Source organism: Fulmarus glacialis, unplaced genomic scaffold (assembly GCF_000690835.1).
Source record: "Fulmarus glacialis isolate BGI_N327 unplaced genomic scaffold, ASM69083v1 scaffold13047, whole genome shotgun sequence".
NCBI classification, from domain to species: Eukaryota; Metazoa; Chordata; class Aves; order Procellariiformes; family Procellariidae; genus Fulmarus; species Fulmarus glacialis.
Genome location: NW_009221327.1, coordinates 39,939 through 56,901, shown reverse-complemented (window position 1 = coordinate 56,901; position 16,963 = coordinate 39,939). Strand labels below are relative to the sequence as shown.

At 38.2% G+C, this 16,963-nt stretch overlaps 1 protein-coding gene across 2 annotated transcripts in view; it reads left to right on the top strand.

Annotated features, from left to right (window-relative positions):
• The first annotated feature begins 314 nt into the window (after positions 1-314).
• Positions 315-16,963, top strand: part of PIAS1 (protein inhibitor of activated STAT, 1) — a 33,802-nt gene continuing 17,153 nt past the window's right edge. For both annotated transcript variants that reach the window (XM_009581070.1, XM_009581069.1), the window contains exons 1-4: positions 315-758; positions 14,577-14,661; positions 15,275-15,322; positions 16,821-16,911. In XM_009581070.1, coding sequence (XP_009579365.1) covers positions 317-758; positions 14,577-14,661; positions 15,275-15,322; positions 16,821-16,911 — 666 coding nt within the window. In that variant the 5' untranslated portion in view covers positions 315-316. The remainder of the gene's footprint in view (positions 759-14,576; positions 14,662-15,274; positions 15,323-16,820; positions 16,912-16,963) is intronic.

Sequence of the window (16,963 nt, the reverse complement as noted above, 5' to 3'; positions counted from 1 at the left end):
GTTACGTTTACAAGCTTTATTTTGTACTGGCAACTTGTCCTTCTCTCAGTTTTTTTCCCCCCAGTATTGCTCTCCTGAATTGTGTATGGCAAATGGAAGTCCCTTTAAAAATTGCTCATTACAGACTTTCGAAGTAGATATATATGGCTGTGAACAAGTACTGTTTTACATTGTATTTCGGGTATCAGTGGGGGAAGAGCAGTGGTGGTGTGCCTTTAAAAACTGTATGCTTAATGGGATTAAGCCACATTCTAATGTTAGTGTTTAAGATGATGTAACTTGAATACTAATTTTTTGTTTTGTTTCTTTTAAGCAAATGGTTATGAGCCTTAGAGTTTCTGAACTGCAAGTACTTCTGGGTTACGCGGGAAGGAACAAGCACGGACGAAAACACGAACTTCTCACAAAAGCACTGCATTTGTTAAAGGCTGGCTGCAGTCCTGCTGTACAAATGAAAATCAAAGAACTCTATAGGCGAAGGTTCCCTCAGAAAATCATGACACCTGCAGACTTATCTATCCCCAGCGTACACTCGAGCTCCATGCCAGCAACTTTGTCTCCGTCTACCATTCCACAGCTCAGTTACGATGGCCACCCTGCTACGTCTCCATTGCTTCCCGTTTCGCTTCTGGGACCTAAACATGAACTGGAACTCCCCCATCTTACATCTGCGCTCCACCCTGTCCATCCCGACATAAAACTTCAGAAATTACCTTTTTATGACTTGTTGGATGAGCTGATAAAACCTACCAGCCTAGGTAAGGTTGCAAATGTTGTAATAATATTTGAAGTCTTTTTTTTTAAAGAGTAATGGATGAATTCAGCTGCTAATGCAGTAACTGGTTAAATATTGCATCACACCAATGTTTAGAGAATTGCTATTTTTGGTAACTTTTGGAACAGATTGTTCTACATGGAGAGACATCTTACGTAACACTCATTAGTTGCTTTAGCTGAGCCACTAAATATGGTTCAAAGATCCGTTATATTTAAGGGGCGAGTTTGACAAGAAACTAACTAAACCTTAGAAAAAGGAAGAAACCTGTCCGCTTTCAGTAATTCTTATAAACCATAGAGTTTAATTATTTAAAAAAAAAAAAAAAAAAAAAATACCCCCGAATCCATCAGGCCCACAAAATCTTCTCATCTGTGCTGGGAAAGAATGCCAGGCTAGATATTTGCTGTGATCCATTACAGCCTGAATGTCTGAGTTTAGGAAGACTTCTGGTTCTTTTGCAGTTGTGGCTACTTTTCTTTAAACTGTCTTTTTTATTAAGGTATAAATCACTTGTGTGGGTGCTGAGAATAATCTGATGCTTACAGAGCATTATATAACAATGTGTGATTTTTCTGGCTCTGACTCCACATAGCACTTAACAGCGTGGTTAACTTTTAATACTCTTAAATACTGCTTGAATACAGTAGTCCTGTTGATTTCTGGAGGGGCTGCTTGCATGCTGGAACCTTCTGCTGTCTTGAAACCCTGGAAAAGATTCACTGTGAGAATAGCTGGTAGGAGGAGGAGATTTGTGAGAGTGGATATGGGGAGATGGTGGGTGAGTGAAAAAAATGTCCTTTGCGAAAGAGATCCCTTGTAAACAAAAATGAGCAGGTACTTTACGTTAACAGTCTGAACAGCTACAGGGATGTAGGAGGCCTGGTATGTGAGTGGTGATAGTGGTCTGCAGATTTCTGAAGGATGTTTCACAGTTGTTTGCATATTTTTTTGTTTTAACTGTTATAACTGAGACATTGAGGGAAAACCAGATAGCTTTAGATAATCTCATCTTCTGGTTCAGGTATTCTTTTAAGAGGTATACGGTATCTATTTAGCTTTAATCTAAAACCTAACTGATTAATAAGCATTCCAGGCAATGCTGGTGGTTCAGGATAATTAGGTACTCAATATGTGTCTCATCACTTTTACATTATAAATACTTAAAAATAATGCTATAATTTCAATAAGACATTCCAATGCAGGAATTATGGTATGCATTTATTCCTAGATGTGGTAAGAACACTTTGCTGTCAGCTCCTGTGTCTGACAAACCGGCCCCAAATGAAGAGATCGTAATTCATGCTCTGTCATGTCTTATTGCTTGAGGAGTTTATATACAATAGGATATTTTTTCCCCTTTGTGGACTCTTGAGTGTCAGGGTAAGAAAATGGAAGTGGGTGAAATTCCAACCAGATACCTTTTTAAGCAATCTCTGTCCTTTCAGTTAACTTAAGGGTATGTTTGGGGTTTTTGTTTTGCATGTGAATCCTGTCTGCAGATGTCTTTCTGTTTGTCTGAAGCAATATTACTAAAAAGCTTTTTTTTTTGTGCTTTCGGGGGAAGAGAGAGCTTCAGTGTCCGTGCATATAAGAAATGATTGGTTCTTTCCTTTTGTAGTGGAAAGTAATGTTGCTACAGATTGTAAAATGCTAACTGTAAATGTCATGAGGGTATTTTAGAGTAATAAATATATACGTTAGTGAAAAACCTATTGGATTAATAACCAGTGATACGCAGCTTTATACACTTTCAAAACAACTTGGAGCAATTGTGCATACAGCACAGCTTAGCAGTGTTAAATGCAAGAATGGAGCAGACTTGTATTAATTTTCTCCATTTATACAGTTACTGATACTCTAACTGTAAAAAGTCTTAAATGATTTGTTGACTATTTGCCCCAGATGGTTTGGGCATCCTTCTCACTACCGCAAACAATGTGGATTTCCTCAAATGTCAAATTTCTATGTTCCCTGGCTTTGTTTTCAAATGGCAGATACGTATTACAAACACGCAGAACTTCTCCTTGGCATTTGGCCAATGTTTCAGCATCTCCTGCCTGCTTTTTCCCATCAGATTCCTCATGGGGTACGGATAAGAAACTCTGGAATTTACTCTGTTTCCCTCCACCACAAGAACAAACTGATGACCTGATGTGGGGTTTTGAATAATTATCTCCCTGCTTAAAATGGAACCTACTGGAATAGAAAAAAAATGTGAGAGAGGGGGAATGAGTGCGATCTCCGCTGATTGGAAGATCTTTAGATTCTTCTGAAATGATAGTAGTTATGTAAAAGTTGGGCAAAGCACATCTTTGGATGTGATTCTCCCTGGTCTTTCCAAAGTCAAGATGGAATTGCTTGGAAGGTTTGCTACAGTAGTCTTCTGTCCCATCAAGAAGTGAGTATTAATTTGAAAAACAATAATTTGACAAAGCCTCAGGGAAGGGAGTTGCACAGCAGGGCACTTGAACATGCATTCTGTACCCAAATATTTTATGTAGGTGGGTAGTACACAAGCTAATGTGAATAACAGATAGGAAATTAAATTTGCTAACTATTATTTTTAATGTCAAGAACAAAAGGAGGAAATGGATGTTACCTTCTTACACTTGCTTCCTCAAAGTGTAGCTCTGAACTGTGATTAAAATCGAGATGCAGACTGCTTGCTGGGCTGGATTCATGGCAAGGGGGAGATGCAGTGCTTTATGGATCCGTACCCTTCTCACCAACACAGCTATTGAGGACCTTTACTTGAGCATGGCTGGCTGAAGCATGTGTGACAAGTTAGAAGGCTGTTGGCTAACTTTTTTTAACTTTCTCTGGCTTATAGCAGCCCATACAACTTGTAGCAGTGAGTAGGATGCTTGCAGAAGAGCAGACTTGCCTAGCTAGTTGAACTCGTAAACTCAGCCTGTGCTACCTCAACCTGCTCTTGTTTAAAGAACTGAAACTAGCAGCTAGGCCCCGCTGACGGTGGTACTCTTCTCCTGCTGTTTCTCTGCTCAGATTGCAGAGTCTCTTGCTTCCTTCCGAGTGTTTCAAGTACATGACTCCTGTGTAGCTCCTTCAGAGCTGTGTGGCTAGTACTGACAATTATGGTTATGCTGGCTGTGCTGTCGGGGGATGACAGCATTTTCTTTACTCCCAAGACGACTGTCAGTGGGCTTGTTTATCTGAGATGAAGAGATATCTACCCATGTTCAGTGGAGCTGTGGAATTTGATCCATATTTTATTAGTCATCCTCATTACAAAATTGAGAAAGCATATATATTGGATGTTTTTGTGTACAAGCCAACTAGGAATGCTCTATATTGTCAAAATGTATGTTGGTGGATGAATCTCTGCACTGATCTCTTTCAGTGCTAGTGAGACGTCTGAGCGCTCTGCCCCATGGTTGATCATGATTTGATGTGATTATATGACTGGCTTTTTTTGAGGAAAAGCTATCCAGTTTGGCCTTGATGGAATGTATGAAAGTTGCCTTATTATTGTGACTTCTCTGTTGTTTTTTGAATAGGAACTCCTTTAACTAGGAGAATTTTTGTTATTAGTTTCTCAAGTGAAGCTGCAGCTTTCACTTAATTTTTCCCTATTTTCAGCCCCGAGTGCACAGACACTGCTAATTGATTGTTTTTTAAGCATAGGGCCAATTTTCTAAAAGTAACTTCTAACACACAGAGAAGATCTCTTTTGTGTGGTGAAATGTGTTTACTATGAGATGAGTAACAAGTACCAAAATTCTGCCAGATTATTATGGAAGGGACATTAGATAGCTAAACAACATCTTAAAAATACTTCTTGTTACAGCATATGTCATTCCTAATTGCTTTAGCTGTGTAGTTGTTCCAGAAAACATTTTAACTAGGTTATGGGTCTTTACTTACCTGTAAGGGGAAATTAACCTTTTCTTTTCAATTTAAAGTATTAAAGAGGCTGTGGGCTATGCTACTCTCTTAAAAGCTGTCCGAATGGCATATGGATGATCACCCTACAATTTATTTGCTGCGGTTCAGGTTTAAGCGATGTGGAAGTCAACACTGAAACTCAGATCTGAGCTGTGGAAATCAGAATTTTTACATGCAGGTCTCACCCTTCTGGAAGGAGGAGACAAACATCAGGCTTTTTGGGCAGTCAGAGTATCACCTATAGACAGCATTGTTACCCTGCCTGCCTGACTGCGGATACTGGCTCCGTTGGGTGAAAGGAGCTTCCAATGGCTCTACTGAAACTTGTCTTGATTTGCTTAGGTCTTAGTTTAATTTCTTAATCTGTGGACTCTAATAGCAGGGTTTCTCCAATAAGCAGAATTTCACCCCGGTGCCTGCCCTCAAGAATTACATGCTTACTAACCAGTGTTCGTGCTTCTGACTTGCATTTACCTTGAAATTCTCTTTTTGACTGTGATTGATCATGGTTACTTGGACATGCTGCGTTCTTGAAGACAGATCTTCCAACTGAGTTGACTAAAAAGGTGACTGTAGTTCAAGGTACAGCTATTAAACAATTAAACAATTCAGTGCACTTAGAAATCTAAGTTGGAAACTGTAAAAGTTTTGTTGGGCAAGTATTTCTGCCTTTCATATATCAGCAAGCTGATCTGTCGCTCTGTGCAATCAGTATCATGGTTGATACGACCGTCATGCTTTTACTGTCTTCTGTGTTTGTTATTTTTTTAAATGTACTTTGTGGGAGGAAGTTCAACAAAACGCTATATTCTCAACTCAGGCTTGAGCTCTCTGACTTCCGGCTCGACAGCTTTTAATTGTGCAACAATAAGCTGAAATATTAGCGCTCTCTTCTTCATGTGCTGTAGCTGAACTAGAATTACAGTGCACTTAAGTTTCTTTTTTTAGCTTCAACTTGTGTTTGCATGTGGTATGCCTCAAGTTCATGTATAGAGAATCTTTCCATAGTCTAGAGTCTGTTTCTTTTAAGTATGAGAGAGCTTTAACCAACTGGGTGGCTCTTGTGCTACAAGAAAAGGAGTACAATTTATTACTGCTCACTTGAGCTGATTGCTCAATCTCCTCATGCGTGGAACTGAGATCACCCAAATTCCAGGACCTTACAGGATATGGACGTTTTCAGACACCGCTGCTCTGATGTGAATGGATCTAGGAAGCCACTTTGCTTTCCAAGATCAAACTAGGATATCTTTTTGATAATTGATAATTTGATAAGTAGTTGGGCTTGATGATCGTCGTGGGTCCCTTCCAAGTCGGGATAGTCTATGATTCTAATTAAAGCTTTTAGTAGAAGGAATTACGGCAAACCACATGGTTGGTTGAAGCATGTGAGTAATCCGTTAATAATCAGTGAACCAATCTAAGCTTGGAGTGGTATCCCTTCTAAGTGTTTGGAGAGCTTGAGGCCTAGCAGTGGTGCTCACATAGCATGAGAAAGGAAGCTGTGCTATTGCAATATGTATTTTTTAAGATTTCTGCTTGCAACTGAGATGCCGAGATCACTGGGTAGTTGTTGGAAATGCTGCTGGGACTTGGAAGTCTTCAGTAACTTGGAGTCTTCTAGAGATACTTTTATATCCCTTTATGATGGCTTTTAGAAAAAGATGATATGGGTTGTGCTAATCCTGGTAGAGAGCTTACCAGGGACTCTGTTATCTAATCATGAACTTTAAACTTAATTTTTTGCCTTTCCTGCTAGCCTTATAAAACTTGCTACTTTCTTGTTGAGAGTAAAAATATGCTAGAAGCAGGATACCCTGTGTAGGGACATGGCAGTGCTAGCCATGTACTGCTCATTTGAAGTGTTTAACTGCTGTTAGTGCTAAAATTTTCAAGAAGCTAAAATTTTCAAGCCTGAATGGCAGCAGTTGAGTTCTGGGACATACAGTTAGGTGTCTAAAGAAAACAAGTGACTTAACTTGAGTCCGGAGGATCCAGTGATGTTCCCTCCCTCTGGCAAAATGATGGAACAGATGTGCAGTGGAGATCTGTGGGCCCGGGTCGGGCAGCGGCGAGAGGAGAGCTGGACTAGGTGGGTATTTACTCCACAGGGGTAGGTTGGGAGGGCAGAGTGTTCTGGCACTGAAGATCGGCATGAAATTGTCCCTTAATACTTACTGTAGGTCTTCAGAAATCCTCATTGCTCAGAAATGCTCTAATACATGACTGATTTAAAAAAATAATCAAACATAAATACCTGTCCAATTGTGCAAAGTTTCCAGCTGATCTATTCTGTTTATACAATGTATCATAAAGAGTTATAAAATACGTAATATTTATGATTAATTGTAGCCCTTAAAGTATTTCCAGGCTATTTTCATGTATATATTTAGGCACTATCTCAAATAAGCGTCTCTCTACTCCCTGCCTTTCCCACCCCCAGTGTAGCTCTGCCTATTCCTTCTGAGTATTAACTGTTAACTGCTTAAGTCAAACAGAATCTAAAAATGGCCTTAAGTGATAAATGCAGCAGATTGACCAGAACCTGAGTTCAGTTTTTCATCTGTTTTAAGATGAAGAACATGGCATTGTCACTCCACAGTAATGCAGTGTTATTTGTGAGTGTAGTGCAGTTGTAACCCGTGGAAGTGGGTTAAGTGCTAGTCACTACTGTCAAGGAAAGAATGATTTGTACGTTTACTAAAATGCTTCTCTTCAAGTAGTTTCGAAGTGTTTTGAAAGGTTAAAGTTACGCAACATCCGTTGTGATAAGTGATCGAAATTAAGTGGAATGGCCAAGATGTCACAGCGAGCGAGTGACAAAACAGAAAATGGGAATCTGGGATTTCTCTTGGTGCTGGACGTGAGCTCGGCGTGGCTGAGCTCCTGAAGCCCGTGGCTTGTGCAAGGCATGCTGTGCTTTTGCACAGCCCTCAGCCCTGCTCTTAGATGTCTGGCATGCAGCTGGTCACAGCGTAGGGTCTGGCTTTGGCCTGGTCTGGCGTGGCTCTAGCGATTAGCAAGAGGCTTTTCCTGCCTTCCAGGGGAGAGGGTGGCTCTCCCAGGAGGAGTGTAGTTGGGACAGACCTGATATTACACGCTATGAATGCATTTAATGGATAGCAGGAAATTAAGGTTATGGTGGGTAGTCGTTTAAAAGGTACTGCTGCTTGATTCCAGAAGATGGCAGGAGCTTGGTGCTAAGAGGTTGTGGTTACTGGAAAGGAAGTGTTTATGTATAAACACTTGCGTTACCCAGGAACGTCATAAATTGTGGTGGTTTTAAAAGGGCTAATGATGCATCCCGAGATGTTGTAGATCCCCCATTAAGGTGTATCCTCTCATCGTTTCTCTCCCATGTAGCTGCTTGGTTTATGCTTATATACAGATACTGCAACGTACTGTACACAGGCATTTTATCTCACCTCCAAAAGCAGTTGTATAAATGAACCCCATTCAGGATTGATACAAGAGGTTTTGGACAAACTATATTATGAGGAGCTATGTGTATGTAGTATTGTGTTATGAGTTTCCTGGCTTCTGCTGCAATAGAACATGACTCAAAGCCTGTCTAAATTTTACCTTTTTAAAAGGTAAACATTTTCTGTGCCTTGATCTAAATGCAGTAATTTTGGTCTAGCTTGGAGGCAGTGTATTAAATTTTCAGCAGTGATATTTGAAAGAGGTTTGAACATAAATTGATACAATGCCTTCTGTTTAAAAGAAAAAGCAAAATGCCTGTGCTGCAACAAAATGAGGTATCTTACCTATCTGGGGAAGATAAGCAAGAATTATTTATGTGTTGGGTTGACGACAACTACAATATTTAGTTTTTTCTGGCTAATGTTTTGACAAATTTAACTGATCAAAATTTTGTACTGTATTAGGGTAGTGAATAACCAATTAGACATCTCTTGTTTATCTTACAGCATTTAGCAAAAAATTGCTATAGTCCTGATACTCTTACTTAACATAACTATTTTTGCCCTTGGAAATAAACATGCTATTATTGTAAATCATTGGTAGTAGGCCAATTCAATGATCGCTTTTCTTGTGGCCTGAACTTAGGTAATTACTGCAGTGTAAAGTACAAGTTTAATTTTAGTCCGAGTATCTTTCTGTATTAGAAGGTAATATATTCCCTTCACTATTTAATAATCTGTGCTTGGTGATGATAGATGGAAAAGATTAACCTTAGTATATTGGCAGTATGATGGTCAGCTGCAGTTGCATTAGGAAGCATCACCACCTCAACAATGTGATAACATAAGATTCATTAAAGTTTTTAAGGTATCTGTACTTGAATGGAAATTTAGAGACTGGCTTTTTCTCAAGACAGCAAGAGGTATTTTACTGCAGAAAGATTGTGTGGCTATTTTTAGCCGTGGGCACTGGTGAGGTGGAACAGAATATTTTTAGAGCTGTAGAAAATGCAGCTGGGTTCTCTTTTTCACTCTAGCGCTATAGGGTTTTTCCAAAATAATGAATAAAATCGGTAGGAAACATTTTTTATGTATCATTATTATTACTTATATAAGTAATATATTCATTGTATATATACACACATATGTATATATACATTCATATAGAATTTTAAGTGTTTTGGTCCTGTGAATTATACTGTCATGCATTAAAATAGTTTTTGCTCAAATTTTGAAAGCTCATTACTCATGTGAAATGTTTAACAAAATACACAACAAGCAAGGCATAATTGGGTCACTGTCACTTAATATATACCAATCCCATATGCTGTTTGGATCATTACTTGAATGAGGTAATCATGAAATAATTCAGAAAACTGTGGTGATAGTGAATTGGTAAAAATGATAGCTTTGAAGAAGAAACTCTGCTCTGTAATGTTTTTGCAATGTTTTAGGCATTTTAGAGTGTGTTGTACTAATGTTGGGGACCTGCAGAGGCAACGAACCTGAGCTTATGCTGCTTCTTAATAAGCGTATGTACGTGTTTACAAGAAAATGTGGATTTTGTTCATTGCCTTTCCTGGATTTAAGCTGGATGAATGATGAAGTAGTAAACACTCCCCTCCGCCTGCCGCCCTTCAGCACCCCCTCAAAAATGGTGAGATTCCGGTAAGATGAGAAGTGGATTTTTATACGGCTTGTCTGAAACTGTTCTTGTTGACACCCATTTAATTACATAAGTCTGCTTGAAAAGCTTTTTATTATACTTTCAAAACCTGCCCTTTCAAATCTCTGAATTATTCAGGAATTTTTTTAGCAGCAAGGTAAAGCGATGCTTGTGATTCATGGTATTTTTTAAAAAATTACCGTGCCTTTGTTCTTTATATGTAAATTTAAAGAAAAAATAGAAGTCCTTAAGACGTGTGCATTGTACCTCCTTTCTGAGACTGCAAAGGAGACATGGCCTATAAACCACTCTTGACTAATCCTCCGAGCTCTGTACCATTCGGAGAGTGCTAAAGAAAAGGTTATAAAATTTAATAATTCACAGTTATGAAAAAAAAAAACCAACACCCAACCCCAAACCCCAAAAACTCGTTCCTGACAACTTTCTTAAGAATGTTCATGTTAACTCTGTTGTCCTGGCTAGATTCCAGCTTTATTAGATTATAAATTCTATTTTAATCTACTAGGTTTTCAATTGGATATCTATTTTTGCCTTTCTTTTGTTAAATAATAATAGTTGTTTGCAGGGCATGGCTGTGTATTTCTAGCCATCAAAATGATTTTCTTGTATAAAACTATATATTTGCATATTTCTGGTTTTAATCATACTCCAGAACTTTAAAAGTAAATTATGTGCTTGACTTGCCAGGATCTGTTTGGTGTTCCTAAACACAGCAGATACACCAGATGAATTAATAGAAATCTGTTAGCTTTTCTACACTCTTAAATTCCAGATTTCCAATGCCTCTTCCTGAGAAATCTGAACTCCTTGGAAATAGGGGAGTTTGTATAGTCATAGATGAGCTTGGAAGCCTAGTATTTAATAGTAAAGCTGCTAAATTAACTCTGTTTAATGTGTTTTGTTGAAATTTTCATGCATCGTTTGTAGGGTAAGTAGATCCAGAAATAATAGATACAGATATAAAAAGATTGCACAAAAACATATGGGAGAAGATTAGAGAAAACCACAAAGAAAAAACGTATTTCATCTCCTTTATAGAGGATGCTTTTGGTTTTGTTTGCTGCATATCCCCCTTCCTCCTAAGCAAGCCCCAGACCCGCAACCAAGGTCCTCCTCCCTGATGTGCCCCTTCCGTGTCCCCCGTACCCCCAAGACAGCTTTGGTTTGCAATAGCACGTCAAAGTAAACAGGCAGATGGTTTTCAAGTGTGGTAAACAGAGTCTTTATGAAGCTGTTGACTTTTCCTTGCTGTATTTAACTGACCTCTGCTTGAATTAACTTGCCATGATGTTGCGACGGGAGGGTATATTTTGCCCTACCCTCCTTTCCACAGCCTGGCTGGCAAATGCCGTTCGGGGCGGGGAGCCGGGTTCCCTGCAGCACGGGCAGGTGTCCCGGTGTGTTGGTGTTAGAGTGGCAATTGCGGGATCTTAACTGAAAGCTAGAAAATGGAAGTAATGCTTTTAACCACCACAGCCCTTGTAAAACTTAACTGTGCTTTCCAATGTGATAGCCTGGTATTTTTACTGTTGTTCCTGGCCTCTTTTACAAGTCGTTTTGTGTCTGGGTTAAACTGATTGTGTTTGTTCTTTGCATAGTTTGTTCTCGCCATCTTTTAATATTGTGCTGAAGGTAAAGATTCAAATTATGTCTTTATAACTTGCTGGAATGTGCCTGTTCCTAAAGATTAGACTTGCTTATGGTAGCACGTACTGAATTGGGCAATTGGTGTTTAAATTTGCTCTTTTTCCAGTTGGTAGTTACACGTCTAAGGGGCAGAGCTGTATCCTATTACTAGTTCAAGAGCCTGACTGCAGCTCTCTTTTAGTTTAGAGTAACATAGCTTCTTGTCTGTCTTCCTCTGTCTGTACTGCTCAATCTGTCAAGAGTTTTGAAATCTTTTGATTGGCTTTTGGGTTATCTTTGCCTAATTAACAAGTTGTTTCTTCCTTATTTGCAATTTGGCCGTGCTCCTGTGGTAATCACAATGATTGCTTGTACACAAAAACAATGTATTGAAAACATGGCATGTGTCTATTAATGCTGTTTTACAGCTAAGAAAAGATCAAGCAGCATGTGATGAAGTACGTCTCCGATCACTGGGGACCATTGATCTATCAGCTCATAGACTTTTGCTTACAGTTATTAAGACGAGTGCATATGAAGTTAATAGCCAGCATAAGAAGAAATGTTGGAAGTCTTTTTTTTCTTAGTCTAAACTGACAGTGTTAAAACCAATCAAACAGCTTCCCCTCAACCCCAAAGCCTTCCTACTTGCCTTTTTTATTTTAGGTGGATTCTAGTTAAGAGTAGATTCATTAACTGTAATGTGCACAACGCAGTTATTCGTAATGCTCAGATTTCAGTGGTATTTTAACAGTTACGAGTTTGAAGTGGCTATTTCTGTTGCAAAAAATTTTGATTCCAGCAGAGGCTATTTACTGTCCTGTAAATGTGCTAGAACTATAGCTCATGAAGAAAACTGAAATTATGAAAGTTCCCATGTCAGCACTGAAGAATGTACTTTTCCATTTCAGCCATTTTAATGTATAATGCTTTAATTTGGCCAATGAGCATGATGAAACTGAATATAGAAGTTAGAAACCCACTTTTCAAGATCACATATCACTGTTTAGTAAAAATAAGTCTTGCATTAATACCAACCAGTAACGAACAGAAGAAAAGTATTGAATTTTGGGACCTTCGCTGTTTTGCTAACAGTTATTTTGCTCCTCCCTTCTTTTTGACGCTTGCAAAAATCCCTATTATCTGCTTCATTCTTATCTTTAAATTGGGGGTGCTGCAAAACCAAAACAAGCAAAAAGATGAGTAGCTGAAAGGGAAAAAGATTGCCTGGGAAATTTGGGGTTAGACTTTTTCTTTTGATAATTGCTTTTTAACTTCTTTGGATAATTAAATTTTAGATGAAGGTAGCCTTAGTTAAATGTTCAGTAGCCTTGTTCTTCAATTAAAGGTGTTGGAGTTCACAAGAAATATTCGCAAAGACTTTCCAGAACTTCTCTGATAAAGCCAGAACTGACGATTTCTAGGGTAAAGCAAATAATACATGGGAGGAAAATAAAACCAACAGATGAAGACCACCTTTAGCCATGTAAAAATATAAAATAATAACTTGAATTCATTCTCTGATCTGCAGTGCATTAACTTTGCTAATTCATCTTTTGTTGATTACAGTATATAATTCTGATCTTTGTTTATTACTAAAAATAGGTATAAAATTATATTGAAGACCAAATATTGTAACAGGTTTTCATTGTTAATTGTATACATTGTGTTTATATTTCCTGCAAATTCTTACATTGTGATAACATGAGTGGCTGTCATCTTAAGCCCTGCGAGTTTCTCATTTGAAGAAATGTAATTGAAAATGTATTAAAACAAAATAGATGTTGGATACTGTAGGTATGAGTGTCTAACTAAATATTAACTTGAGGCTGCATGCTGCGCCCTAGCCCAGATGGTGCTTTTGGACATTACAATTGAACTTATTACTGAAAAAAAAAAAAAAAAAATATATGCAAATAAAAATAGAAAAAGTTCTTTATATAACTTAATGCTTTTAAAAAAATTTACTATTGCTAGTTTTTTCACAGAAGTTGCTGTTTGGTATATATTACCTATTCTTGCCCATCTAGCTTTAGAGCAACTGATAATGAGCTGCATGTGGTTGTTGCATATAATGTAATAAAATGTACAGATCTTGCAGCATTGTCATACAAGAAAGATATAAATGTAAATTTGTGAGATTGCTGCTGTTAATATTTATACTAAGTCAATGTCTATTCTATTGTTGGTTCCAACCTACCACATGCTGTTTTTAACAAAATATCTGAAGTATCACCCTGAAGTATTCACTCATCTGTCACTCAAGGATGAGTCAAGAAGTGTATTATAGTAAAACAAAAAATGATAAATTTATTGAGTGTTTAATACACAATATAGTGATTCATAATCTTATAGAATTATTAAGAATAATGAAATTGAATGGCAAGCTTCTTACAACTTTCACTTCACTACATGTGTTGATGAACATGTTGAACAGTTCTCTGGGGAGATGCTTTTTTTTTTATTATTTACGTTATTTTTTTAAAAGCCATTTTCGTTGTCATTGTGTATGGAGATGTTTAACATTACTTTCATTTTCAGCAAGTGCATTAATTTTTAAGTACTGTTTGTTTTGTTAGGGAGCACTATGGCACAGAGTTGAAGGACTTCAAAAACCAGATTTCATACTTGTGTGTGTCATGAGTTGTTTGCATATTATATATTTGGTGCATTTAACTCCATAAAATACCTTAATGAAACCTGAAAAGTTGCATGTGTTGTACTTTTCAGTAACTCTGTATACTTTTACAGGCTAATCCATGATCTTGTACGTTAAAGGAAATAAAAAAGTGATTGATAAGAATTCTTAAGAATTTTTTTATTTAATATCAAAGAACATTTAGCGTTAAGTTACCATGACTGATAGGAAGTCTTAAGCTGATTTGTCTCAGCTTTGCTGCTATCTGTATCACTTTTTTAATGTATACTTTATATGCATATAAAGTTTGTTTATTGTATTTTCATTTACAGGAGGGTTTAAATGGCAACTTTCTTGTTGGCTCTAAAATTGTTTACAGAAACAGATGTGTGTCAGTACTATTGGGCTTGCTATAAAAATGTGTGTATATATATGTAGACACTTTAATGAAAGGAGATTGTTCTGTTAATTATTCTCTATTTGCTGTTTTTAAAGTGATGATCTCTTGTTTTCTTCTAGCATCAGATAATAGTCAGCGATTTCGAGAAACCTGCTTTGCATTTGCACTGACGCCACAACAAGTGCAGCAAATCAGCAGTTCGATGTGAGTGAGTTTGATCAGTAATACAGTATTTAAATAAAAAAAGGAACTAGCTTACCATATCTTTCATTTTGAAATGTGCTCTTAAAGAACACAGATGTGTGCGTAGTGCCTCAGAGAACACTTTCCTGGGGAATTCTTTTCTCTGTTGTATGTAAGCTGATGGAGAAGGAAAGGGTGAGGAAGAGAGAGAATTAAATACCACCACTGTCCAGCAAGCATTGGGCAGGTTTCTCTTGTACTAAGTGCTGTACAAATACATAACTCTCCTTCCTGCAACCCTTTCTCACCATCAGTCAGATCCTTTGTTGAGTTCTATGTTTATTCGCCATAAAGATGTACTTGATAGTGACCCATCAGAATTTTCTTTATACTATGCAAAAAAAAAAGGAAATGGTAGAGGTCAGATGAGAATGTAATTGATTATTTACCTTGAAAAATAAAAAGTGCACCTTTTAGTGTGTCTTGAGAGTGGTGGTTTGACTGACCAGAAGAAGGGAAGTGTATATACTGGAAGTGTAGTTTACATACATTGAACTTACAGCAAAGTCTGAGAAAATATTGATGAACCTGTTGTGTAAACAATATGTTTTAACCTGTAATCTGTTGTTTCTAGGGATATTTCTGGGACCAAATGTGACTTCACAGTACAGGTCCAGCTAAGGTATGTATTTGTATTGCCTGTTTTTGCTGCTGTTGGCTTTTTAAAGTGTATCAGGTATATGCTCCCCAGCAGGTTGGGCTTTCCTTTATGGAGAAGAGTCTCATCTAGTTGTTTCCTTGAGAAAAGCTTGCTTGTTGGCTGCTTTGAAAAGGGCAGACTTAACTGCTTGTCCTTGTTATATGCAGCTTTCCTGAGTTGCTGGTGGCGTGATACCTGGCACGTCAAAATACTGCATGTACTTAGCTATAGCCAGCTGATTTTTCTTAAATTCGTTATTTTAGATTGTGCATATGCTCCTTCCTTTCTTTAACTCCACGTCTGTCAGATTCCAGGTGCCTGGGCCTTCAAAATCTACATGCAGGGAGGGTTATTTTTGCTAGCAGAGATGTCAAACACAGTATTTGCTGGGCATGGCAACCCAAGGCCTACTTTTCTTTAGGCAATGGGAGGCAAGACTTTGGGAATCACCAGACTGGGTCTTAACCTGTTGGTTATTTTAGAGGTTTTGGCATATGTATCGTAAGTTGATTAAATCCTATGTATCCCTGTAATTCTGCGGAGGGCTGTGAGCAGAGATGACTTCAGAGCTTGCTCCTGTCAAAAATGGCTGTCTTGCCTTTCTTCCCTCAGTCATGTCTGCATGGTGAACTGTTAACTTGCCAGACAGAAAGCGATTGCTTTTGGGTCTTGCTTGTTAGGATACCTTCTGCTGATCAGCGAGTCAGGGTGGCTTGGTGTTGGGTCAGGTGGACAAAGGGACGAGGAGAGCATGAGGGAGAACGGGGACAGAAGGTAGCCCCCCCTTTTTGAGAGCAGCAGCCTGTTAGGCTCAGCTGTGTTGAATAGCTATACCCTGATGTGATGGTACATTTGCGTGGATGGGGCAGGTCCCCTGGAAGAAATCTGGTGGAATTGAGAGGCTCTTTTTGGTCCTTTGAATGCCTGTTGTCCGCGATCTTGGCCTACACACATTTCATAAGACAAGGAAGGGTATGTCTTATTTTGGTTGCAGCAGCAAATAAGCCTGTCTGAACTTAAATAAAACTCAACTTAAGGAAGAGGCTTGACATAGGCATGAGGATAGCATTTGATGCTGTGGCTAAACAGCTGGCTGGTTTATTGAAGTTGGAAGAGGGACAGTTGAAGCGATTGTATATTTTGTGAAACCCTGGTCTTGTATCAAGAGGTCGGGCTGGAGAAATGGTAGGAAAGAAATTCGGATTATCTATCTTTTGTAACAGGAAGCTGCATATCTGAATGAGTGAGAGTCAGTCTGAGGAATTCACGAAATCTGAGGAGGAACCTACAGCCATCTTGATCCAAACCTGTAATTTTGGGGGGCTTTCCTGCTTAATGATCTGTACAGCTAATTTGAGGACTGTTTTTAGCAAGATTTGTCATGCCTTCATAACTCAGTGGAAAAAAAAATTCCTTCTAGGAAGAGGTGATCTTTAAATCACTTTAGAAGTGAAAGATGATGGAAGCTCTTTGCTTTTAGGTTTTGTTTATCAGAAACCAGTTGTCCACAAGAAGATCACTTCCCACCCAATCTGTGCGTGAAAGTAAATGGGAAACCATGCAGCCTTCCAGTAAGTAAGATGTTATTTTGATATACATAATTGGATAGCATTATTAGGAACT